This window comes from Eschrichtius robustus, chromosome 15, assembly GCF_028021215.1.
Source record: "Eschrichtius robustus isolate mEscRob2 chromosome 15, mEscRob2.pri, whole genome shotgun sequence".
NCBI lineage: Eukaryota > Metazoa > Chordata > Mammalia > Artiodactyla > Eschrichtiidae > Eschrichtius > Eschrichtius robustus.
In genome coordinates this window covers 7635077-7660609 of record NC_090838.1, presented here as the reverse complement: position 1 = coordinate 7660609, position 25533 = coordinate 7635077, and the positions used below count along the sequence as shown (strand labels likewise).

At 44.0% G+C, this 25533-nt stretch overlaps 1 protein-coding gene across 1 annotated transcript in view; it reads left to right on the top strand.

The window, feature by feature from the left end:
* Positions 1–18345: 18345 nt before the first annotated feature.
* Positions 18346–25533, top strand: part of NOL10 (nucleolar protein 10) — an 86477-nt gene continuing 79289 nt past the window's right edge. Inside the window, exons 1-3 of the mRNA XM_068565005.1 lie at positions 18346–18515; positions 22495–22540; positions 24824–24922. Coding sequence (XP_068421106.1) covers positions 18450–18515; positions 22495–22540; positions 24824–24922 — 211 coding nt within the window. The 5' untranslated portion in view covers positions 18346–18449. The remainder of the gene's footprint in view (positions 18516–22494; positions 22541–24823; positions 24923–25533) is intronic.

Below are 25533 nucleotides of genomic sequence, written 5' to 3'. Positions count from 1 at the left end.
TGATGAGGATGTAGACAAGTTGGAACCCTCATACATTGTTGGTGGGAATAGAAAATGGTGCAGCCACTTTGGAAAACAGTTCGGCAATTTCTTTCTTTCTTTCTTCTCTTCATTTATTTATTTATTTATTCATTCATTCATTCATTCATTCATTCATTTATTTATTTATTTATTTATGGCTGCTTTGGGTCTTTGTTGCTGCACATGGGCTTTCTTTAGTTGTGGCGAGTGTGGGCTACTCTTCATTGTGGTGCGCAGGCTTCTCATTGCGGTGGCTTCTCTTGTTGCGGAGCACGGGCTCTAGGCACGTAGGCTTCAGTAGTTGTGGTGCATGGGCTTCAATAGTTGCAGCACACGGGCTTAGTTGCTCCGTGGCATGTGGGATCTTCCTGGACCAGGGCTCAAACCTGTGTCCCCTGCATTGGCAGGTGGATTCTTAACCTTTGTGCCACCAGGGAAGCCCCGGCAATTTCTTAAATGTTAAACAGAGTTCCCAGGTGACCCAGCAATTCCACACCCAGGTATATACTGAAGAAATTAAAACTATATACACAAAAACTTGGACACAAATGTGAATAACAACATTATTCATAATAGCCAAAATGTGGAAACAACCCAAATGTCCTTCAGCTGATGAGTAGATAAATAAAATGAGGCATATCCACACAATGGAATATTATTTGGCAATGAAAAGGAGTGGGGGGAGTTCCCTGGTGGTCTAGTGGTTAAGATTCTGGGCTTTCACTGCCATGGCCCGGGTTCAATCCCGGGTCAGGGAACTGAGATCCCACAAGCCACCCAGCACGGCCAAAAAAAAAAGCCTAAACAAACAAACAAAAAGAAGTGGGGCAGTGACGCGCATGCTTCAATATGATGAACCTTGAAAACATTGAAGCCAGTCACTGAAGACCATATATTATATGATTCACTTTATGTGAAATATCCAAAACAGGCCAATCCATGGAGGCAGAAAGCAGATTAGTAGTTTCCTAGGGTTAGAGAGAGAGCAGGGAATGAGGAAGAACTGGAGGAAAATAGAAAGTGGTTACTAGCGGGTATGGAGTTTCTTTGAGGGATGATGAAAATGTAAGATTGATTGTGGTGATGATCGCACAACTCTATGAATATACTACAAAACGGGGAATTGTAATTTAATGAGTGAATTGTATGGTATGTGAATTATTTCTCAATAAAGTTGTTAAAAAATAGAAATCAACCACAAATACCATTTACCAAAAAGGTAACCGAAAACAAACAAGGCCGCTCAAGCATGACCTGCTGGTGAAACCTTTCCAGATCCTTGTTTGGATTCCCACACGGCCTGACAACTCCCAACCCTCTCTCACGGCTTTCAGTGTGGGAGCCTGCAGTCCATCTGTCCTCATCGCTGGGCTGGGGCTACTAGAGGCCAAGGGTCATACTTCACTCTTCTCTGCATCACCACGTGCCCGGCACAAGGAAGGTTGCCGGTAAATGTTTGTTTAATGAGTGAATTCTCATAATCATCTTGATAAATATTGTGACATTTACTAAATATGTCAATTAGATATTTAATTGTTTGATAAATATTCATAGTCATGAACCTTTGATTCATCAACATCTGATAAACATTGTTGAATCTGTGGTTCTGAGAACCGTGCTGTACTTAATAACTTCAGAGGTCAAGTGTGTCAGATTCTCCGAATACTTGACCTCTATTTTGATCTCAGCACTGGGCAGCCAGCGTTTTAGGGAGCGAGCCACTGGGTAGGTGGCTGGAGCGGCCGGGCTTTGCCCTGAATCCACCAGCCCAGCTGCCCATCCCCTCTCTGATGCTCAGCCTGCAGCCGGCTCTGGAGGTGATCCAGGCCCTCTAGACCCTGCCTCTGAATCACCTCTGGGCCCCTGTTGCAGACATAGTGTCCCACACAGACGGGGTCCTCAGGAAGGCTTGCTCTGTGGGCTATCCTACCTGAACTGGTCCTAGAGACCTGCGCTTAGCCAGCGGGCCAGCGGGCCAGCGGGAAGAAGTTTGCAGGCAGAGACCGGAGAGCACAGGTGACAGTGGTGGAGGAAGTGGCCGATCCTGTCCTCCTTGTCCTTTCATTCCACTGAGAGCCTGAGGCCAGCGGAGGGGAAAGCCCACGCCCCTTGGAGGACAGCGTAGGTGGTTCCCTGGCTGTAAACGAGGCTCCTGCCCAGCATTTTCTTAAAGAGCCTTTAAAATTCCCATTTAGAACTGCTGGTAGCCCCTGTGAAAATGTATACTGATCTGTACTACATCCTTCTCTCTCTGTGGATGTATTTGGCGAGAGTGACGCAATGATGGTACCCATTTGGAAAAGGAGCGCTGCAATCCTAGGGAATTTTGACTAAGAATGTTTAAAGGAACAATGGTTCTCAACACACATGACTGCCACGAGGAGCAGCACAGATTTTCAGCAAGTCTCTGCTTTCTGGAAGCCTGCTGACATACTAAGCAGGGCTTTCCAGGTGTCAGTGAACTCGGGGGTGAAATCTCTCGGCAGAGCGCTGTGGGTCCAGGTTGGGTGTGACCCTGAGCCGTGTGTCTGTGAGTTTGGGAGGCCCTTGGGGACCCTCATTTCTTTGACCAGCTCATCCATCACACCTGAGCACTTCCTGCTTTTCTGTGCCCTGCTTTCCTCACTCCGGTTCTCCCCAGGGTGCTCTGAGTCCTCCCCCGATCTCAGAGCCTCAGGGCTCCCTGGAGACATCATCGGGGGCAAACACACTTGCTGTATGTCAACCTTCCTCCTTCCTGCTGAGTCCTCCCCCGAGGACATCCATGGGGAAACCGATGCTGCCAGACCAGATGCCTCCATGTCCGTGAAGACGCCCCTCCTGCCAAGGGTCCAGCAGACCACCGCACTCTCCCCCTCCTAGGAAGGGACCTGCGTGCATGGTGGTAGGTCCTTGGAGGTGACAAGGTCTGTCAGGGAAAGACCCCTGTCTGCCTGGTTCCCTGTGAGGGAAATCAACAATGAGTATTTCCTGAATGAATGAATGAATGGATGGATGGATGGATGGATGGATGAAGATGAATGAGTGAAATGTCATCATCTGGTCCCTCCCCCCTCCTCTGTGAGGCCGGGGCATCTGACTTTGGTGCGGTATTTCTCTCCAGCTCGAATGGAATGGTTTGAGTGTCCCTGTGGACAACGTCCATCCCGGCCTCTAAACTCCTCCACTCCAAGGCCCTTCCCTTTGGTCCTTTCAGCTGCCCACTCCTGTGGCAGCATGCTGCACCTTGTCATCACATGAAACTGCCCCACCTCTGAAAGCTTAAATAGCAATTTCCCACTCTCATGCCCAACTCCCACTGCACTGCCCTCAGTGCGCCCACACACGTACATACACACACACACACATGCACGCACGCATGCCTCTGCCTTCCCCTGCTCCGTCACCTCCTCCCAATCGGGCTTCTTTTCCTTCCAGGCCTGACTGTCTGAACTTCCCTTTCATCAGCACCTTTGATTCTCTCGTGCCCTACTCTTCCCATGAATCATCCTCAGCTCATTTCAGCAAAACCCTTGATGCTGAGTCTTCCCCACCTGCATCTGGGCAGCTCAGCAGTGCCAGAGAGGCCCCACAGAGCTGCCCAGCACCGCTCTTGCCCTCCTTTCCCAGCTGTCCCTTCCCTTTGGTCACTCACCCGTTCATGCTTTCAGCGAATACGCTTTGATCTCCAACCACGGGCCAGGACTGTTCAAGGTTCCTGGGGCTGAGTGGTCAAAGCCAGGTCAGGTGCCTGCTCTCAGAGACCTCCTCTGCTGCTGGGGGGACACGGTAAATAGATAAATGACCGTCACGGTGATTCAGCGGGGTCAGCCTCACTGTTCTGCTGCAGTTACTACCTGGGGCTTTGCAGCCTTCATTCTGAAGGTGACCTTGCCCCCTACTTCAAGAAAAGTGATACCCTCGGATGTCATATCATTTCTAATTCTGCCAAGCTATGAATTTACCACCCTACATACCTCTCACCCCGCAGCTGCCTTGTTCTTCTTGTTTAGAGAACGCGACAGGTCCTCCTGTTCGAGGCCAGTGTCCCCCACCCCCGTGCTCATCCCCGAAGCCCCCCTCTACTTGCCCCATCACTTATCTCCTGGCTATCCTTCATCGTCACACCGTCATTCCACGATCCTTCCCCTCAGCATGCAAACAAGCTCAATCGTCTTCTTTGTTTTTAAATTTTTTTAAATTTTGTCCCTGCCAAGCGGCTTGCGGGATCTTAGTTCCCTGACCAGGAATTAAACTGGGCCACCACAGTGAAAGCACTGAGTCCTAACCACTGGACCGCCAGGGAACTCCCTCAATCATCTTCTGTCTTTAAACCGCCCTCCTTGGGCCCTGAGCCCCACTCCACACACCCCGCCTCCCCAATCTCTCTCCTTCCTTCTAAACTTCCAGCACTGTGTTCACATCCTGACTGCCAGGCACACCCGAGTTCCCCTGCTGTTGAAGGACCTACTGTGTGCTTGAACTTATGCTCATTGCTGGGGTAACCACGGGAGCCATGACAGGCAAGGCCCCAGCCTCAGGCAGCTTACATTCTGGTGTGGAAAGCAGGTCACATGCAAGTAAACAGGTAAATAAGAATGAGAAATTTACATATTTTTTTAAAGTTCTATGAAGAAGATAAAAAGGGGTAGTGAGACTGAGAGTAACGGGGAAAACCCACTTCAAATAGGGTGTTCTCCCTGGAGAAAGGACAGGGCCTGAAAGTTTCGAATCGCCCAGATTCGTGAGGGGTGGGGACAGGAAGAGCCACGCCTGGTGGGAGGAGACCCCCGGCTCTGCTGGGGACGGTGTGTGTAGGTGGGAGCCATTCCCACCTCAAGCCGCTACCATCTGTCCTCACTGCTTCCTCGAAAACAATCCTCCCTCCATTTATAAGCCCAGGGAACAGGTGCAGTCACGTTTGTTAGTGCTCCCTGCTCCAGGTAACCTCGTTTAACTCTCTCCTCTGGAATCACCCCTTGCTGGGACTTGCACGAGTCCATCCTCTCCTGTGGTCACTCATTTCCTGACTCTTTCCTGCGTGCCCTTTCTCTGACCTCCCTTTATTTTTGTTGTCCCCAAAACTCCATTCTTTGCCCGCTCCTTTCTCTCCCTACACCGGAGGTTTATGACTTTTGGGGATCACAGATCCCTTTGATTCTCTGTTGATCTCTCCTCCTAGAAAAAATAACTGCACATTACACAATACATAGGATTCTTTTCATATGATATTATCAAGGAGTTTTTGGGCCCCTCTAGACTCTCGGACTCCAGATCTAGAAGCCTTATCTATACTCTTTCCCAGAGAGATTTTATCCATTCCCGCAGGACTATCTATTCTTTATAATTTTAAACATTGAAGTGTAGTGGAAAGTGAGGGCTGAATAGGCAGAACACAGAAGATTTTTAGGATAGAGAAACTACTTTGTATAATACTATTATAATGATGGATACATGTCATTATACATTTTGTCCAAACCCACAGAATACCAAGAATGAACACCAAGGATGAAACCTAATGTAAACTACAAACTAGGTGGTAATGATGTGTCAATGTAGGTTCACGGATTGTAACAAATATAACACTCTGGTGGGGGACTTGATAATGGGGGCGGCTGTGCACATGGGAATTCTGTACTTTCCGTTCAGTTTGGTCATGAACCTAAAACTGCTCTAAAAATTAATGTCTATTATTTTAAAAGAGGAACTATAATGTATACAGAAAAGAGAACAAATTACAGGTATACAGCTCAATGAATCACAGGTGGGAACACCCATGGAACCATGACCCAAGTCAAGAAATAGAGCATTAGTTTAAAAAAAAAAAAGAAAGAAAAGAAAAAAGAGTATTGGTAATGCACCAGAAGCCCCCTTTGCCCTCTGCCATTTGTTATTTCCTCGCACTCTCCAAAGGAAACTACCAGCCTGACCTCTAATGCCATTGAGTAGTTTTGCCTGTTATAAATAGAATCATACACTATCTACTCTTCCGTGTCTGGCTTCTTGATGCCTGCGTTACGCTTGTGAGGTTCGATGTTCTTGGGTGTAGCGATGATTTGTTCATTTTAATTGGTGTGTGATATTCACTGCCGGGTGTACCATGGTGTATTTTGGTGGACTTCTGTTTCAAGTTTGGGGCTTTTAGGAATCATGCTGCTGTGAACATTCTTGTACATGTCTTTCGGTGAACACGTTGTACGTACTCCTGTTGAATATATATCTGGGAGTGAAATTGTTGGGTCCTGGAGTTTACATATATTTAACTTATGTAGATAATTCTAGTTTTCCAAAGTGATTGCAGTAAGCCAAACACCCCACCAGCAATGTGTTAAAGTTCCTGTCATTCCACATCCTCATCAATACTTGGTGTTGTCAGAATTTAAAATTTTAGCCATCCAGATGCGTGTGTAATGACAGCTCATTGTGGTTTTAACTCACATTTCCCTGATGACTAATTATGTAGAGGACACTTTCATGTGTTTATTGGTCATTAATATACTCATATATTTTGTATTGGGTTGTTGTTTTTTCACTGTTGAGTTGTAGGAGTTCTTTATACATCCTGGATACAAGGCCACTGTCTGATATACGTTTTGAGAATATTTTCTACCAGCCTGTATCTTGCTTATTCATCTTCTTCACTGTCTTTTTTTTTTTAAATTAATTAATTAATTTATTTATTTTTGGCTGCATTGGATCTTCGTTGCTGCACGCGGGCTTTCTCTAGTTGCGGTGAGCGGGGGCTACTCTTCGTTGCGTGTGTAGGCTTCTCATTGTGGTGGCTTCTCTTGTTGCGGAGCACGGACTCTAGGTGTGCAGGCTTCAGTAGCTGCGACGTGTGGGCTCAGTAGTTGCTCTGCGGCATGTGGGATCTTCCCGGACCAGGGCTTGAACCCATGTCCCCTGCATTGGCAGGCAGATTCCTAATCACTGTGCCACCAGGGAAGTCCCTTAACTGTGTCTTCTGATGATCAGAAATTTCTAATTTTGATGTCTAACTTATCAATTTTCTTTGATGATAATGGATTTTTGTGACCTAAGAAACCTTTGCTTATCTCCCAAGTCACAAGATATTCTCCTATGTTTCCTTTTTAAATCTTTATTGTTTTAACTTTGGTGTTTAGGTCTATGATCTATTTTTTTTTTTTAGCAGTGTTTTACTTTTTAAATTTTATTTATTTATTTATTTATTTTTGGCTGTGTTGGGTCTTCGTTTCTGTGTGAGGGCTTTCTCTAGTTGCGGCAAGCGGGGGCCACTCTTCATCACGGTGCGTGGGCCTTTCACCATCGCAGCCTCTCTTGTTGCGGAGCACAGGCTCCAGACGCGCAGGCTCAGTAGTTGTGGCTCACGGGCCTAGTTGCTCCGCGGCATGTGGGATCCTCCCAGACCAGGGCCTGAACCCCTGTCCCCTGCATTGGCAGGCAGACTCTCAACCACTGCGCCACCAGGGAAGCCCTATGATCTATTTTGAATTCATATTTTCTGTATGGCATGAGGTTGAATTCAGGGTCTATTTTTCCCTATATGGATATCCAGTTATTCCAGCACCATTTGTTTTTTATTTTATTTATTTATTGATTTATTTAACATCTTTATTGGAGTATAATTGCTTTACAATGGTGTGTTAGTTTCTGCTGTATAACAAGTGAATCAGCTATACATATACATATATCCAGCACCATTTGTTGAACAGAATTTCCTCTCCTCATCGGATTGCTTTGGTGCCTTTGTTGAAAATCAAATGATTACATAAATTAGAATCTATTTCTGGGCTCTCTATTCTTTTCCATGATGTGTTTGTTGATTCTTCCTCCAGAAGCGTATTATCTTAATTACTGTAACTTTACAGTAGGCCTTGAAATCACGTAGTGTACCTCCTCTAACTTTGGGGGTTTTTTCAAGTGTTTTGAAAAAACCTTTTGTATTGCTGCACATTTTAGAATCAGCTTGTCAATTTCTACCAAAAAAAAAAAAGAAAAGCCTGCTGAAATTTTGATTGGGATTTCAATGAATCTATAGATTAATGTGGTGAGAATGGACATCTTATTATTTTTTTTAATGTGATTTTTCAGGCTTTATTTATTTATTTATTTTGGCTGTGTTGGGTCTTCATTGCTGCACGCAGGCTTTCTCTAGTTGTGGCGAGTGGGGGTCTGCTCTTCGTTGCGGTGTGAGGGCTTCTCATTGCGGCGGCTTCTCTTCCTGCGGAGCACGGGCTCTAGGCACAAGGGCTTCAGTAGTAGTGGCATGCGGGCTCAGTAGTTGTGGCACGCGGGCTCAGTAGTTGTGGCTTGCGGGCTCTAGGGCACAGGCTCAGTAGTTGTGGCATATGGGCTTAGTTGCTCCGCAGCATGTGGGATCTTCCCAGACCAGGGCTCAAACACGAGTCCCCTGCATTGGCAGGTGGATTCTTAACCACTGTGCCACCAGGGAAGCCCGAGAATGACATCTTAATGACAAATCTCATCTTGAATTATTTATGTATCTCCCCATCCTCTCACTCCCCCCCGCCACACCAAGACCTGCTCTTGTGTTATCTACTGTCATACCTGACCCTGAAACTGGGAGGCACCCTTAACTTTGCCCTCTCCCTTAGCCCTAACAGTGATCATGAAGGCCTACTGATTTTTCTCCTCTTTGTCCCTAGCGCTTCCATGCTAGTGCAGGCCTTCCTCATTACTCACCCAGATAATTGCAATCTCTGCTTAATTACCTGGACCCTGCAAATGTAGCTCATGCACCAGCCTGAGAGAGACTGCTTTTGCAAATCTGACCCCACTACTCTGGCTTGAAACCCATTAGCTCCAGGATGAGTCCCAGTTGCCTTAACTTGAAATGTACCAGTTCATGATCTGGCTCTTTCTCACCTTTTCAGCTACATTTCCTGATATTCGCTGTCCCTTCCTTTTTCCGAAAGCCTCCCCACCCCCCCAAATGAGTTGGGGCCCCTCCTTGATGCATCAGTCATGCCCTGTACACAGGACTGGGTACATAATGCAGGGTCCCTTGCTCAAAAATTATTAAGAATTTCAAGATGACAACAGCAGAGTTTTAAACCAGGTGCGAGTGAGGGTCTTATGAGCATGGGGCCCTGTGGGATTGCACAGGGCCTTTGCACTTCCCACACTTGTCATTGTCTCTGTTTCTGTGGAGCAGGAAGCCCTAGAACTCTGAAGGACCCAGGCAAGTCATCCATGAAGTGAGCTGCTTTCTTCCAAAATCAATGGCTTTTGTCCTTTGTTATAACCTGGTCACTTCGAATGCCCTCAGAAGGTAGAACATTGACTACTATTACAGTCCAGCTGCTCAGCTCTGAAAACTGAGTCAACAAATGATTATGTTCAGTGAGGCCCGCTGTGATCGGGGCATTGAGAGCCCCGATGGAATGAATTTGCTTGTGGTTGTGATGTCAGCCAGTAATCCCACCACAAAGGTGGAGGTTGTGATAAACTTTCAAGCACAGACATCACCGGTTTCTGTGTAGTATAATTAGCCTGTGCTCATTCTCAGTAAGTATCTATTCTTATTCAAAGGATTCTATACATTCAACTCTCCAAAAGAGCTCCTTCAAATAGACTGGAAATGCACGCCCATGTGTATTTGGTATCATTTATGCAAAGTGTTAGTGTGTGATTGAAGGAGAAAACGTGCAGTGAGGTAGCATCCCACTGTCTGGGGTGAGGTGTGGGGCGTTTATTGCAATCTGGTTTGGGGCCCAGGTCCTAGTGAGGGTCTTCATGGTCAAGTGTAAGAGGGCTTCCAATCTGTCTTACTGCCAACTTCCCTGGCTTGATTTCTCCCACCCTAGAACTCCTTGGCAGTGTGGACTACATCCTATGCAGACTTTTATTCCTAATATGCACAAGGTCTGGCAATAGGTCCAGTAAATGTTTGGCTAATGAATGGAAGATAAAGGGAGAAAAAAAGAGGGAAGGAAACAGAATGGGGATTTCAACGTTGGATTATATTATCTTGTGGAAGTAAGATAACTTATATTATCCCTACCAACACCACCTAGAGCAGACAAGCAAAGAAAACACAGCTTTACTTAATCTAAGGTTCAGCTTAACTTTGTCCAAAATGTAGATAATAACTCATTCTGGTGCATTTAAGACAGTTAAATGTCCATATTAATAATACTAATGAAAACAATAATAAATTTATATTAATAACATTTATGAAAGTTATTTTCTTAATAACGTGCATATAGCTTTAACCATTTTTTAATTTAGTTATTCATTTATTTATTTATTCAACAGACATTGAGTGCCTATCATGTTATAATAGTGTTATAATACTATAATAGTGTTATAACTAGGGAATAGATTTTCATGATCAAACATTCTATAGCTTATTTCACCATTGGCCATTTGTGGATTTAACATAATAAAAAAGTAAATCTTTTTTTTTAATATAAATTAATTTATTTTATTTTATTTATTTTTGGCTGAGTCGGGTCTTCTTTGCTGCGTTCAGGCTTTCTCTAGTTGCGGTGAGCGGGGGCTACCTCTTCGTTGCGGTGCGTGGGCTTCTCATCGCGGTGGCTTCTCTTCTTGCAGAGCACGGGCTCTAGGCGCGCGGGCTCAGTAGTTGTGGTGCATGGACTTAGTTGCTCCACGGCATGTGGGATCTTCCTGGACCAGGGCTCGAACCTGTGTCCCCTGCATTGGCAGGCGGTTTCTTAACCACTGCGCCACCAGGGAAGCCCAAAAGTAAACCTTTTTAACAGTAAAACTTTTTTTTTTAACAGTAAAACTATTAACTGTCTATTCCTTTCTCTTTCTTGCTCAAGTAACATAAAATGGACAGAAGGCATAACACAAGGCTGTGTAAAAATACAGGGCAGCACCAATGTGCAAACTGCATATGCATACCTGAAAATGTTAACATTGTCTCATATACATCCTGGAATGTGTGTGCCAATTCAGCCCACAGAGAAAGACTTACATGGTATTGTCTTATTTTTATATAATAATGTCATCTACAAAGCATTTTCATCTGTGTAATTTCACTTGAAATCTGCCTTCTAAAAACTTACAACCTAAGGCAGACATATTGACAAATGTCTGAACACATAGTAGTAACTCAATAGATATTCGCTGAATGAGTGTATGAATGAATATGGTTACAGGACACATGATTAAGAGTTAAGTATTAAAATAACACAAAAACTTTATAGTAAGTCCTAAAGGCATTTCAATTCAGTTCAAACATGGCATTTACACATGGTAGTAGCTGAATACATGGGTGCTTAACTAAATTTAATTTCTCACATCTTTGCTATACTCCAGGAGTCTATCGCATGGAGGGAGGAGTGATTCTCTTTTTCCCTTGGTGGGAAAGACAACCTGTACATGATGATGGTGATGAGGATGATGATGATGATATTGACGGTGACGACCATGCAAGTCACGTGTAGTTAGGCAGAATTCTAAGATGACCCAATGTCCTTCACCTTTGCATACTTCCCTCCTCTGTAACTATGATAGGCTATTATGTTACATCACATGGCAAAAAAGATCTTGCAGATATAATTAAGGTTACTAATCAGTTGATCTTAAGATAGGGCCACCTACTCACATGAGCCCTTTAGAATAGTCTTCTCTGCTGGATGCAGAGGGGAAGTCACTGAGACCCACTGTGGCCAGCTTGAAAGACCACAAGCATCCATACTGTGAGCTCCCCATGGGGGTCGCGGAGGAAGGACCTGAGAACGGCTTCTGGGAGCTGGGAGTGGCCCCCGGCTGACAGCCAGCAAGGAAACAAGGGATCTCAGCCCTACAACTGAAGAAAACTGAATTCTGTCAACAACAAGAATGATCTGGGAAGCTGATTTCTCCCCAGAGCCTCCAGACCAGCCAGCCTGGCCAACACCTTAGTTTCTGCCAGAGAACCAGCCATGCCACGCCATAATTCTGACCTACAGAACTGTGGGTCAATATTTACGCTGTTTTAAGCCACCAAGTTTGTGGTAATTTGCTATTAGCAATAGAAAACTAATCCAGTTGTTAATGGTATTTTTAAGGTGTGGAAAATTCCTCTGCAGGTTATGCGGAACCCGAAGCAATGATTCAGAGTAACAGGGAAGTGGGTGAGCTCGGCATCCTGGGCTGGGAAGGGCGTGGCTAGCTATCAGTGTTCTGAAATGGGGTCTGACAGGCGAGAAGAAGACCATGCGATCAGCGAGAGTCTGGAAGACAGAAACGTTATCTTTGGGGATCACTTATAGTAACATCTTCCTCTTTCATTCATTCAACAAATATTTATATTTGTTCTTTTCTCAGTGTTGCATATAATTACATATATGTATAGCAGTCAGATGGATAAGGTCCCTGTTCTCACGGGGCTTACATGCTAGTGAGCATGGAGGAACCAGAGTATAAAACACTTCAAGTGTCAAAGAGTAAAGTCATTTCAGGTAATAAATGCAAGAAAGACAATAAAGCACATGGATGTGATGGACGCAGCTGGGTGGGGGCAGGGCTGCTATGGGTCAGAGAAGGCATTTGGGGGTGGGGGGTGACATTTGAAATGAGATCCGGATGCTGCAAAGTAGCAGCCGTGGAAATGCTGAGGACAGAGCATTCTGGACAGAGAGAACAGCAAGTGCAAAGACCCTGAGGCCAGAAAAGCAAGAAAACAGTGTGGCCAAGTCACTGGGGAGGGAGAGGTAGGCTAAACACAGGTGGTGGAGGATCTTGTTAGGCATCAGGAAGGAGTTTGGATTTAAATGTGAGTGCACTGGATTCTAAGCAGGGGAGCGAAACCATCTGATGCACTATTTTAAAAAGGTTGTTCTGAGGGCTGAGGGTCAGGGGACGAGTGAAAGCAGGGAGACCAGCTGGCAGCTTGGGGAGCCAGGCAGTGGGTGGCAGCGGCAGTGTAGAAATCCGGAAAATCTTCTTTGGAGATAAAGCAGATAGACTTCCCGGTGGATTTGACTTGGAGAGTGAACCGCTTGGTGAATATAATCAGTTGGTTAAAAGATTATTGTTGAAATAGAAAAAAAAAAAAAACAACGAAATGTTATTTTGCAAATACAACTGTAAGCCCCGGTTTAAGAAACACTGCAGTGAGATTATATACAATGTATGATGAGAATCTAGGTATTTAAGGCCCCCTGGAGATGAAGGAGGATGAACGGGAGTTACTGAGGTACACAGAGGGTGGGATTAATAGTAGTCGGAAGAGCAGGTGCAAAGACTCGAAGGAGGTGTGAGAGAGGGCCTCGTATTTTTCACGCTGTGAGTAATTCAGCTTGGAGAGTCTGGGGAGTGAGCAGGGGTGTGAGAGGAGCTGGGGAGGGGGCAGCATCAGGTACGGTGGCTGGGAAAGTCGGAAGGGGCCAGCAAAGGTGTTCAGATGTGTTCTTCTAGGCTTGGGGAGAACTAAAGAGTTTCGAGTTAGACTGTTGATGTGATCAGGTTTGCCCATTAGAGACATGACTTTCTCTCCTGTGAGAGACAGATTTGGGGCAGGAAGACCAGAATAAAAGGATTGCGATGGCCAGGTGGGAGAGGATGAAATTTGAATTCCTCTGGCAGTGGGAACAGAGAAGAATGAATTTGACATCTGAAAGGGAGAATCAAAAGGATTTGGAGTTGGATTGGCTGTGGACGTAAAGAATTGGGAGAGGAATCTTGAATGTTTACTTGAAGGTCTCTGGGTTGGCAACTAATAACACAGCAGTTAAGATTATTTGGAGTCTACAACTTTATTTTTTCCTTAGACAGTTTTTAATGTTTTTGTTCCCAGGAGTAAATAATAATAACTAATAAATAGTGCTTACCATGTTAGGAACAGTTCTAAGCGTTTCATATGTACTATATTTTATTGAATCTAAAAGCCCATTAACTATAAGATGCACCATTATCCCATGTACCATTAGAAGAAAAATACTGTCAATTAAATATGCATGATACACAAGACACACCTGATTTCAGGGATGATAAAAATAGGTATCCTGGACTCAAGTGAATTATAACACACACTCATTTTATCTTTATAACAACCCTCTGAGGTAGGTTCTATTATTATCCTCATTGTTCAAATGAGGAAACAGAAGCAGAGAGATTACATGAACTTGTTCTATCCAGCCTCTATCCAGGTAGCCAGTGGTAGGGCCAGGATTTGGACCCATGCAGTCTGGCTTTGAAGACTGTACTCTTAGCTTCAAGCACAGGCATTGGATAAAGCACCACATTCAAGTTCATCACAGTCTAGGGACTGAATATTTGTGTTAGAGATGAAACTAGAAACACCTGAGAAGCAGCACCTGCTTTGTAGTTCCACCCTCAGTGGAAAACAACCCTAGAATACAGAGGATTGAACCCTCAGGCCAGTGACTGCGGGAGGGGCACCATCCTGGCACCGGGGACCAAGAACACCTTGTTCTACCTGGCAGAAAACACCATGTTCCTTGCAGTGTGGTTCCCGACTTTCTGACATTTCTTGTTGGAGAAGGAAGATGTATAAATGGGCATGTTTGAAACAATCATTTGGCAGAGAGCTGTGCTGTTTTCAATATTCCAAAGGCCAAAATGTATGGGACAAAGAATTAGGACTCTGGGTCAGGATGTGGAGTGATTAATTGACTCATTTTTATCAAGAAGTATTTACTGAGAGTGTGCTATTTACCAGGCACTGGGTTAGGTTCAGGGAACCCAGAGATGAATTAAGGCCCAGACTTTCATCAAGTCTAGGTGGAAAGGGTGGTCAGACAAGTACATTACAAACCACAAAGGTAATTGCCATGGATTTACTTCAAATCTTTCAAAATAATCCGAGGATGAGGAAGTGGTGAGGGTATAGCTGAAACATAATGGTTCATGTGTGAATTGTTGAAGCTGGGTTTTATGTACATGAGTTCAATACACTATTATACTTCTAAATATGTTTAAAAATTTCCTAGAGTAATGAAAATGAGGGAGAAAGAAAATAACAGGGTGAAGAACATGTTCAAAAGGAGTCCATCCCCCATGGAAACAACCTAAGTGTCCACTAACAGTTGAATGGATAAAGAAACTGTGGTATATGTATACGATGGAATATTACTCAGCCATAAAAAGGAATGAAATTTTGCCATTTGCAGCAACATGGACGGATTTGGAGGGCATAATGCTAAGTGAAATAAGTCAGACAGAGAAAGATACTGTATGATATCACTTATATGTATTATTTGTGTTCTAAAAAAGACAACAAACTTGTGAATATAACTAAAGAAGCAGATTCACCGATATAGAGAACAAACTAGTGGTTATCAGTTGTGGGGGGCAATACAGGGGTGGGGGAGTGGGAGGTACAAACTGTTGGGTGTAAGATAGGCACAAGGATGTACTGTACAACCCGGGGAATATAGCCAATATTTTGTAATAACTGTAAATGGAAAGTAACCTTTAAAAATTGTATAGAAATCAAAAATTTTTTAAATTTTAAAAAAGGAGCCCATCCCAAATTTAACAAAAAAGGAAGCTTTATGGGCTCTATTTAAAAAAATGATATTTTAATTAGCCTTGAGAGATTGTGACTTAAGGAAACCAGAGTGCCTGAAGGAAACTGCCAAGAACAGGCATCTGGTATAGCATGGCATCCATGTTCATTGTCTGTAGGATGTGTTCAATTACTGTGCATTTTAATAATAAAAATCTGCAAAAAAAATAAAGTTATTTATTCAGTACAGTGAAAGCATGGGAGAATGAGAAAAATATTCAAAAGGTGAGTTTTGAGGAGATGGTGGCCTCTGGATATAAGTACAAGGGGAGGGCTTCAAATGAGCATCAGCCAAGATTCAAAAGCAGAGTAATGAAATGGATATCCATGAGGCAGATGGCAAATCTAGGGGTCAGTCAGCGGGAAATCGGATTGAATAAGGTAAAGTGAAATGGCCTAGGACTCTTTATTATCAAAGTGAGGAGTAGGCTATATCTATATATCTTATACCTAACACATGTCACTTAATAAGTGACAGACATGCTTGTGGTTTACACTCAATGGGTCTTTACAATACATTCTTGAAAATAATAAAGGTAGGGACTTCCCTGGTGGCGCAGTGGTTAAGAATCCACCTGCCAGTGCAGGGGACACGGGTTCGAGCCCTGGTCCGGGAAGATCCCACATGTTGCGGAGCAACTAAGCCCCTGCACCACAACTACTGAGCCTGCGCTCTAGAGCCTGCAAGCCACAACTACTGAGCCCGAGTGCCACAACTACTGAAGTCTGCACGCCTAGAGCCCGTGCTCTGCAACAAGAGAGGCCACCCAATGAGAAGCCCGGGAACCGCAACGAAGAGTAGCCCCCGCTCACCGCAACTAGAGAAAAGCCCGCGCGCAGCAACAAAGACCCAAGGCAGACAAAAATAGAAATAAATAAATAAAAATTTATTAAAAACAAATGATAAAGGTAGTATTTTTGTGTGTGTGAAAGTATTCAAAGTGTCTTGGAAATCATCCTGCATATTTTGGAAAATAAGAAGTTTCCATTTTTTTTTAAAAATTGAGGTATAGCTGAGTACAATATTAGTTTCAGGTGTACAACATAGTGATTCAATATTTTTATAATTATACTCCATTTAAAGTTATTATAAAATATTGGCTATATTCACTGTGCTGTACAATATATCCTTGTAGCTTGTTCATTTTATACACAGTAGTTTGTACCTCTGAATCCCCTACCCCTATCGTGTCCCTTCCCCCTTCCCTCTCCCCACCGGTAACCACTAGTTTGTTCTCTAGATCTGTCAGTCTGTTTCTGTTAACGTTTTCTATTTTTACAACTTGCTTAAAAGGCCTATTTGATTACCCCTCTGAAGCCCATGATCTTTCTCTCCCTTGGGACACCACCTCCCCAAGGAGGATGGCAGTCCTGCATATTTTCTCAAAAAAAGTCTCAGGCGGAAGGCAGAATTTGGACTGGAACTTTAAGGCAGAATAAGGACAGTTACAATAGGAACAAAATTGTTAAGCTCAGAAGTCCTTACTCTGCCATGAACAATATAGCTTGTGCTCAAAGTGACCCACCTCAGTTACATGAAAGTGAAGTGAGTACTACTCTCCAGTTTCAAAAGGACCCTTTTGCACAGTTAACCGACACTTTCTGCTGAAGTTTCATCTAACCACTCCAAGAATTCTTAAGTCCTCAGATCTAGGCAACAGTCTCTAAGTAACTGGATGATCAACAGAGAAAGTTTGTGAACTTTCTGAAAACAATACTTAAGTGAGGGTCTGTCTGTCAATACTGTCACACACCCATCTCAAAAAACATCAGGTTCAAATCCATTTCTTCCCTGATCACCTCTTCTTTTACCTTTTTTCCCCTCTTCTTACTACGCTTTTTCTTTTCTTTCCTTATGTAGTGAGATTGCCAGGAAGGAAGAAAATTTTCTCTACCTTTCTAGGTTCTTTTGGCTGGTCTAAGAATTAAATTGACATCAGATTAATATGTGAAAATCAAACAAAAGTGTTATAACATGTATACATGGGAGAGACCCAGGAAAACTGAGTAAGGCACCAAAATGCTGGAAACCCTCATCTTAAATACCATCTTCAGCTAAAGACAAAAAAGATTGTTTGGGGCACTGGTTTGAGACTTCAAAGGCGAGGAAGGCAACTGACAAGGAGATTAAAAAGCAAATGTTTGGTAAACAAATGCTTGCTGGGTATCACAGAGACAATGGGACACAGAGAGGAACTTTTAACAGACTTTGCTAGGTTCCTCCTTGTCTACCACACCCAGTTCACACTCTAGTTATCCATGGCGACAGCGCCCTTCCTAGAACAGGTCCTCTATCTACATTCTTCTAGACAGTGAAGGGGAAGGTCAAAGTTTCTTCCTGTGTCTTTTGGGCCTTGATTGGTTTCAGCTTGAAATAATACGCATGCCAAAGAGACATTTTGGGGTGGAAAATTTTGCTCCCCTGCAGGATAACTGTCAATTCCAGATGAAAATATTTTTTTAATATCATTTTAAAAAAGCTTTTATTTCTAATGTAATACTGCAGAAACACTGGTGAGAAAAGAACTCACTTCCACTCTGAATTCGCTCCCAGGTCGCATTCTCTCCCTGGATTCCCTGACCGGACCCCCAAGGCCTCAGTCAGCCCAGACAGCCTCGCCCTCCCGGGTACCTCGACCCTTCGGCCTGAGCAGCGACCCTAAGAGCTTCCTGCTCCTCCCTGCTGAGAAAAGGGAAAGCAGTTCTTCGCCCTCCCCATATTAAGGTCGTTCCCAGCCCCGCCGCCTCCCGGACCTCACTAGTTACTCTTCCCTAACTCCGCCACTTTTCCACTTCCGGGACCGGCGCTTTTTTCCGGCGCCCGGAAGTGCGTCATCACCCAGCGCCGGCGCCCCGGCCCCACGCCGCCCAGGCGCCCCAGGAGGCCCTGAGATTCGGGTTCTTGCGCGTACTGCAGCGTCCTGGACTGGAACGGGGGTCGCTGCTCCTCGGCGCCGCGATGCAGGTCTCCAGCCTCAACGAAGTGAAGATTTACAGTCTCAGCTGCGGCAAGTCCCTTCCCGAGGTGAGTCACGTCGGGTCCTCCTCTTCGCGGGGCAGCCGCCCCTCTCCTCCTCCCTGTCCCTGGTAGTTTCCGCTGGGCCCGGGCCGGCCCCAGACTAGGGGAGGCCCAGAGCCCAGGGACGGTGCCTGGGGGAGCTGGTCGGTGCTGGGAGACGAGGACAGTGCTGTTACCGCGCCAGAACCTGGGCCGAGGGGTGATCGGGATTGATGAGTTGGCTTGAACTTTTTTGGGGTAAAGTTCTCTAGAACAGAGGAACTGTCCCTTTGGGCTTGTATGATGTTCACAGCCGCTGCCACACCGGGGAGGAAAACGTGGACAAATTGGTTGATTGACAGGTATTTCTCCCCCATTTTAATGCCCGCTCATCAGCTTTTCGTTGAATTCCTGTTATATGCCAAGTTCTAGAAACGCAGCAGTGAAGAGAAATGCAGACTTTGCGTCAGCAGCATTTATGATGTGGACGGCAGTATTTTTGAACCTTGCTGAACTTAACTTGATTTCGTTGAGTCTTAGGACATCAGAATTGGAAAGCGTTTGGAAAGTCAGCCATTCTCTTCCAATCTTTTCATGTTGAAAATATGCAAAAGATCCAGCGAGGGGAAGGGTGACTTGTCCAGAGCCATCCGCCTAGGCTCTGTAGCTTGGATGTTATTTCTCATAAGTGCTGGTCAGGCTTTTGGCAGAAGCTCTTCCATTTTGAGACTGCTTGTTAGACAGTTGTTTTAAAACACGCCCCCTTTCTACATGGCTCTGTTGCTCCGAGCCCTGCCCTTGGAAATCAGAATAAGTGTAACTCTTCCTTGTGTCCGACCCTAAAAGGTTTGGAGCCAGTGATTAGATTCTTCTCAGAATTCAGGTTAAATAACTCCTCGTGCTCCAGCTGTTTGTCACACAGCATGATCCTTCTCATTTTGTTCTTCGGTTCTGCACATTTGCTGAGACGTGAGTACCTGCAGGCAGCCCTGTTCTAAGTGTTGGGATACGTGATGAACCGGTCAGATAAGGTTCCCTGTTGGGGAAAAGGATAATAAGTAAGCAAATAGGACAACTTCAGATACTGAAAAGTGCTTTGAGTGCTGAGTGTCTATAAGAGAGCACTTGTGGATGAATTGTTTAGAGAAAGTGGTTTGGACTCAAGCCCTCAGGGAAGGCCCCTCTACAAGGGGGTAACATTTGAACAGGAACTTGGATGATGAAAAGGATCGAGTCTTGTGAAGATGGGGGAAAGGAAGAGTTTTCCGTACTGAGGGAACAGAAAGTGTCAATGACCCACAATGGAAGGCACTTGGCACGTTGGAGAAACAGGAGAAGCACAGGTTGTGGCTGTGGAATGCTGAGTGGGGCAAGAGGGTGGGGACAGCTGAGGCTGGAGAGGTGGGCCTTGTAGGCCAAGGCAGGAAGTTAGGGTTTTATTCTTAGTGCTGTTGGAAGCTGTTGCTGGGTTTCAGACTGGCTGCTCTCTGGTAAATTACTGCAGCTGGGGAGGGTGTGAGTGGGGATGAGTTAGGTGGTCCACCTGAGAGATGGGTGGCTCAGGCTAGGATGGTAGCAGAGGAGATGCTAAGACTGGGTGGGGTAAAGGAGGTGTTTTGGAGGTAGGCTAATGGGTTGGATAGTTGTAGGGAGTCGAGGCGAAGGAAAGAATCAAGAGAGAACTCTTAGGGTTTGGATCTGAATAACGGGGTACACGGTGTTGCTGATAACTGAAATGGAGAATTGAGCACATTGGGGGTCGGGGGATGGTAGTGAGCAAAAGGTATTAAAAGTTTTATTTTTGGTACTGAAGGTTTGATGTTCTAATAAACATCAGGTGGAAATGCTGAGTAAACAGGTATGTGTATCATGTTAGGGAATCTCTCTGAATCTTAAAGTAATTCTGACTTATCAACAAATTGCCTATTTTGCTTTACCTACTTCAAATGTAAGATCAAGCAGGGTTTTTTTTTTTTTTTCTTTTCTTTTCTTTTGTTTTTTTTCAACAATGGCGGGGTGCCTGTCCAGTGAGAGAATTAGGTCATCAGCATTCCCAGAGCTCTTTTGCTGGGTTTCTGGTTAAATTATTTGGCATTGGTAAAGTGACATTCTCTATCAGCTGTGATTTTATGGAGCACAAAGAGGATGCCTGATATCAGTGACAACTTTCAGTTCTTTGGTGAACTTCTAAAACTTAGACTGATTCATTCCTGCCCCGCGCTGACTCTGTCTTGTGTGCTCTCCTGTAGTGCTGTCAGTTTGTACAGAAACTCCAGAGTGAACTGTTTTTCATCATTTTTCAACTGTTTTCCATCATCACTGTTGTAAGGAATTTCTGGCTCTTTTAGGTCCCAGGCTCCCATTTAGGAGGCAATCTCAGTCCCCTCCTCTTTGCCCCAAGCTCATGATGTGTGAGACCAGCTATTGAATGAACTGCCCCCTTTTTTAGCATAACTCCCTGAGAAGAGGAAATCGAATCGCCTATTAAAGGAGAAGCCCTTTGTTTTGCTTCTATTAGGTTGATGTAGAAGAATGTATCGAGTGCCCAGAAATATAGTTTAACATCACCTTTTTTTTTTATAAAGAAATTCACGTTCTTTTATTTATTTATTTATTTATTTATGGCTGTGTTGGGTCTTCGTTTCTGTGCAAGGGCTTTCTCTAGTTGTGGCAAGTGGGGACCACTCTTCATCGCGGTGCGCGGGCCTCTCACCATCGCGGCTTCTCTTGTTGCGGAGCACAGGCTCCAGACGCGCAGGCTCAGTAGTTGTGGCTCACGGGCTTAGTTGCTCCGCGGCATGTGGGATCTTCCCAGACCAGGGCTTGAACCCGTGTCCCCTGCATTGGCAGGCAGATTCTCAACCACTGCGCCACCAGGGAAGCCCTAACATCACCTTTAATTGAAACATTTCTGCCTAAAATGAAATCAGAGCAGTGTAATCACGAAGTCTAGCACAGACCTGTAAATCAATGCCCTAAAGACAAAGGCAGGAGGAGAGCTCTGGCTCAGACTCAGGCCCTTCAAAGAGTGACACCTGTTCCAGTGTCGACACTGCCTCAGGCGTCACACTTAGGGTCTTCAGGAGTGGGACTACATGACCAGAGAGTCCTAAAGATTATAATGTCCTGTGTCTGACATGGGCTGTACATTGGGTTTGTGCTTTTAGAAGTGACATCTGTTAATTTTTCTCTTGCTTTTCTTTGATTTCCTGAGGGTATGGCTTCTCAACCTCGTCATTATTGACGTTTTGGGCTGGACAGCGCTTGCTGTACAGGCTGCCCTGTGCCTTGTAGGAGCTTTGGCAGCATCCCTGACCTCTACCCACTAGTTGCCAGGAGCGCCCACCCCTTCCCATTGTGGCAGCCAAGTGCGCTTTAAGAATTGCCAGATGCCCTTTGGAGGCAAAATTGGCCCTGGTTGTGAACCACTGCTTTAAGGTAATCATAGTGATTAGTGCTTCATCATTGGCACCTGTTCATGCAATGGACCTATGCTGCAAGCTAAAATAAGGTACAGGAATTACAGAACAAAATCTGGTGTCAGCGAATGGGACTTTTAAAAGTATCATTTCTTTATTATCAAGTGTCAGCTGTTTGGTCAGTTATTTATCTAGGTTTATGTTTTGTAAAAAATATATTTCTTTAAGAAACTTTCTCCATTTAACGTTTGCTTTGTACAATTTCACCTAAATGAAGTTCCATATGTTAGTTACAACCCATAACATTCGAGGCTCACTCCTTTCCCTTAGGCTGATTAGATGAGCTAGTTTTCTCTTGTGTAAAATATGGAAGTTCTAAAAATTTACTGTCTAGTTTATGTAAATATATAACAGAAAAAAATCCATGTAACAGGATGTTAACAGTAGGGTTACAGAGTATTTTCATTTTCTATGTGACATATTCCTGTAAAGTTTCAATTTTTTAATATGAGCATGTATTATTTTTGTAAGCAGAGAAACAATTCAAGTAAATATGTTTTAAAATAAAGTCTCTTTTTTTCTTTAAGTGGCTTTCTGACAGGAAAAAGAGAGCACTTCAGAAGAAAGATGTCGGTGAGTATTATTTTTTTCATTTCAGTTACATTTGTGATCCACGTTATAATGCTTTTCTCATTTATTGTTATCATATTTAAGTGAAGGTTTACAAAAACACAGTGGAATTCATGCAGTGGAAAATAAACTTCCTGCCCTTTTCCTTCTTTTTTTTTTTTTTTTAATTTTTATTTATTTATTTATTTATTTATGGCTCTGTTGGGTTTTTTTGTTGCTGCGTGCGGGTTTTCTCTAGTTGCGGCGAGCGGGGGCTACTCTTCCTTGCGGTGCGCGGGCTTCTCATTGCGGTGGCTTCTCTTGTTGCGGAGCATGGGCTCTAGGCGTGCGGGCTTCAGCAGTTGTGGCACGCGGGCTCAGTAGTTGTGGTGCACGGGGTTAGTTGCTCCGCGGCAGGTGGGATCTTCCCGGACCAGGGCTTGAACCCGTGTCCCCTGCATTGGCAGGTGGATTCTTAACCACTGCGCCACCAGGGAAGCCCCCTTTTCCTTCTTAAGAAAACCTTTGTTGTGCTTGATACAGTCCCGTGGGTATGGGGTTTGATTTTACCTACTTAAGCACTAGTAAGTTAGCTTGTTACTGTTTCCTGGATGATAGCAGAAGACGTAAGACTCCTGGGTCAGAGACAAGGGCTCCATTACTCAGGCGGCACAGCAGATAGCATGAGCACCAGCATGCTTCTGTCACCCCCCTGCCCAAGTTCACAGGGGCACTCAGTGTGGCCCAGATGGGTGCACTGCATGCAGTGGGTTTGTGTTGCAGCTGAGGAACACTGAACTTGAGAAGTCCACTGCCTTCACAGCAAGCAGTAAACAAGCCTGCTCTTTGTCTAGAGGACACTCACCTGTGGAGGTTCCCAGCTGCATAAATAATGCTGAGAAATGGCTCAGGTAAAGGAGTGGCCAGGGCCTCACAGTCTTGCCATACCCAGCAAGACCAATAGGATGCAAGCAGTGCTAGAAGGACTAGCTCTCCTAACACTTCCATAATCACTTTGTTTTCCTGTGTATCGTATCTTTTTCCATTTGTTAAATCCATTTGTCAGTTTTTGAGATACAGAGACAATGAACATTTTCTTTCTGAACAAAGTAATTTTACATACAGGACATATGAACATGAACATATGATCATTGTAGAAGATTTTGATTCTTTAAGTTATGACAGCAGGGAAGATAGGTTTGTAAGATCAGTTTTTAACTTAAATCATTTTGGACAAATTTTCATTAAATTTTTTCTGTTACAACTTGTCATAGTTGAAAGATGATTAACTTCCCACATATTTTGTTCAAGGTATTTTCTGAAAATCAAAGACCTAAGATATTGAAAAGGTTTCTGGATGTGAGATAAATACCTCAAAGCAAGCATCTTGGAAAAGTAGGCTTTATATAAAATTAGAAAATTACAACTTTAAATCAAAGGAAAAGAATAATTGCTGCTTTCGCAGTGCTTACTGATGTTGATTTCTTCTGATTCTCTCATTACACTCCAGTGTTCTAGCGTGTAAGAAAACAGATTCAGATTACTTAGAGGAAAAAATTGTTCATTGACTCCTTTCCAGCCCATCTCAAAACTGTCATGTGTCTTCCAAATTGAGTGGGCCACTCCTGCTCAGTTGGTTGGTTTAGTGAACAAGGCAGTAATGTGCCAGAGAGTCATACACGGTCCTTACAGTGAGCACATTGTTACAATAGCAGCCAGCAAGAACCCACACTTTCTTGTTGCAGGAAACCAGTTTCTGTGAGAGTACGTTTAAGTGTTTTGACCCAGAAAGATTGCTCTAAGGCTTCCGCTAGCCTGGATCTTCTTGGCCGCAGATCAGTGCTGCCACAAAGAGGCAAAAGTCAGCTTGGTAGCAGCTTCTTATATAAACTTAAGATTTTAAAGGTTTAGACTTGTTATTATTTAGGAGAAAAAATGGTAAAGATTTTTGTCTTAGCCATGATCCATGATTGAATAACAATAGTGGTTTAATGTTTATTCTGTTCCCCCTTTATCCCGGGCTTGAAACTGGATGTTTGATGCACTATTATGGACATTTTTTTTCCAATTAATGATGACACTTTTTCCTTTTTGAAACATAAAAATAAAATACTTAGTTTAGAAAAATAAGGTATGAGCTAAGAGAAAAGCTTGCTGTGTCATGGGTGGGGCTGTGTCCGTGCGCCTTCCCGAGGCTGGGAAGCACTGGGGCGTTGCCGTTGGTAGTGACCACTCTGAATACTGTCTTCCTGGACACAGAGTAAGCACGTGGCGGTTAAACCAGTTATTTATTTTCTTTCTTTGTAGATGTCCGTAGGAGAATTGAACTTATTCAGGATTTTGAAATGCCTACTGTTTGTACCACTATTAAGGTATCAAAAGATGGACAGTATATTTTAGCAACCGGTAAGTATCTTTTTGGTTATGATTTACATATACTTCGTAGCAGGAAATGCTGTGGTGGGAAAGGTCACTTTTTAAAAATTACCCTGACATTTTATTATTAAAAAATTTCAAACATATAGAAATATTGAAAAAACTGTATAGTGAACAGCCTGTCACCTAGATTCTTCAATAGTTTGCTGTATTTGCTTCATCACATATCTGTCTATCCATCTTTCTGCCATCCATCAATCCATCCTGTTTTTTGATGCATTTCAGAGTAAGTTGCAGGTATTAGTATACTTCACCCCTAAATACCTCAGTGTGTACATCATTAACTAGAGTTCAGTATTCGTTTATGGCTTTTTTTTTAAAGATAAATTTGTATAAGTACATTGATGAGTTTGGACAAATGCATACGCCTGTGTAGCCCAAACCCCTACCAAGATACAAAACATCCTTTCATCCAGAGCATTCCGTTATGCCCCTCACAGTCAATCCCTGCTCCCACCCATGTGTAGCCAGCTTCTGCTGTGATTTATTTTTTCACCACAGACAAGTGTAGCCTGTTTTAAATGGACTTCATGTAAGTGCAGTCCTACACTATGTACTTTTTTTGTGTAAGACTTATTTCA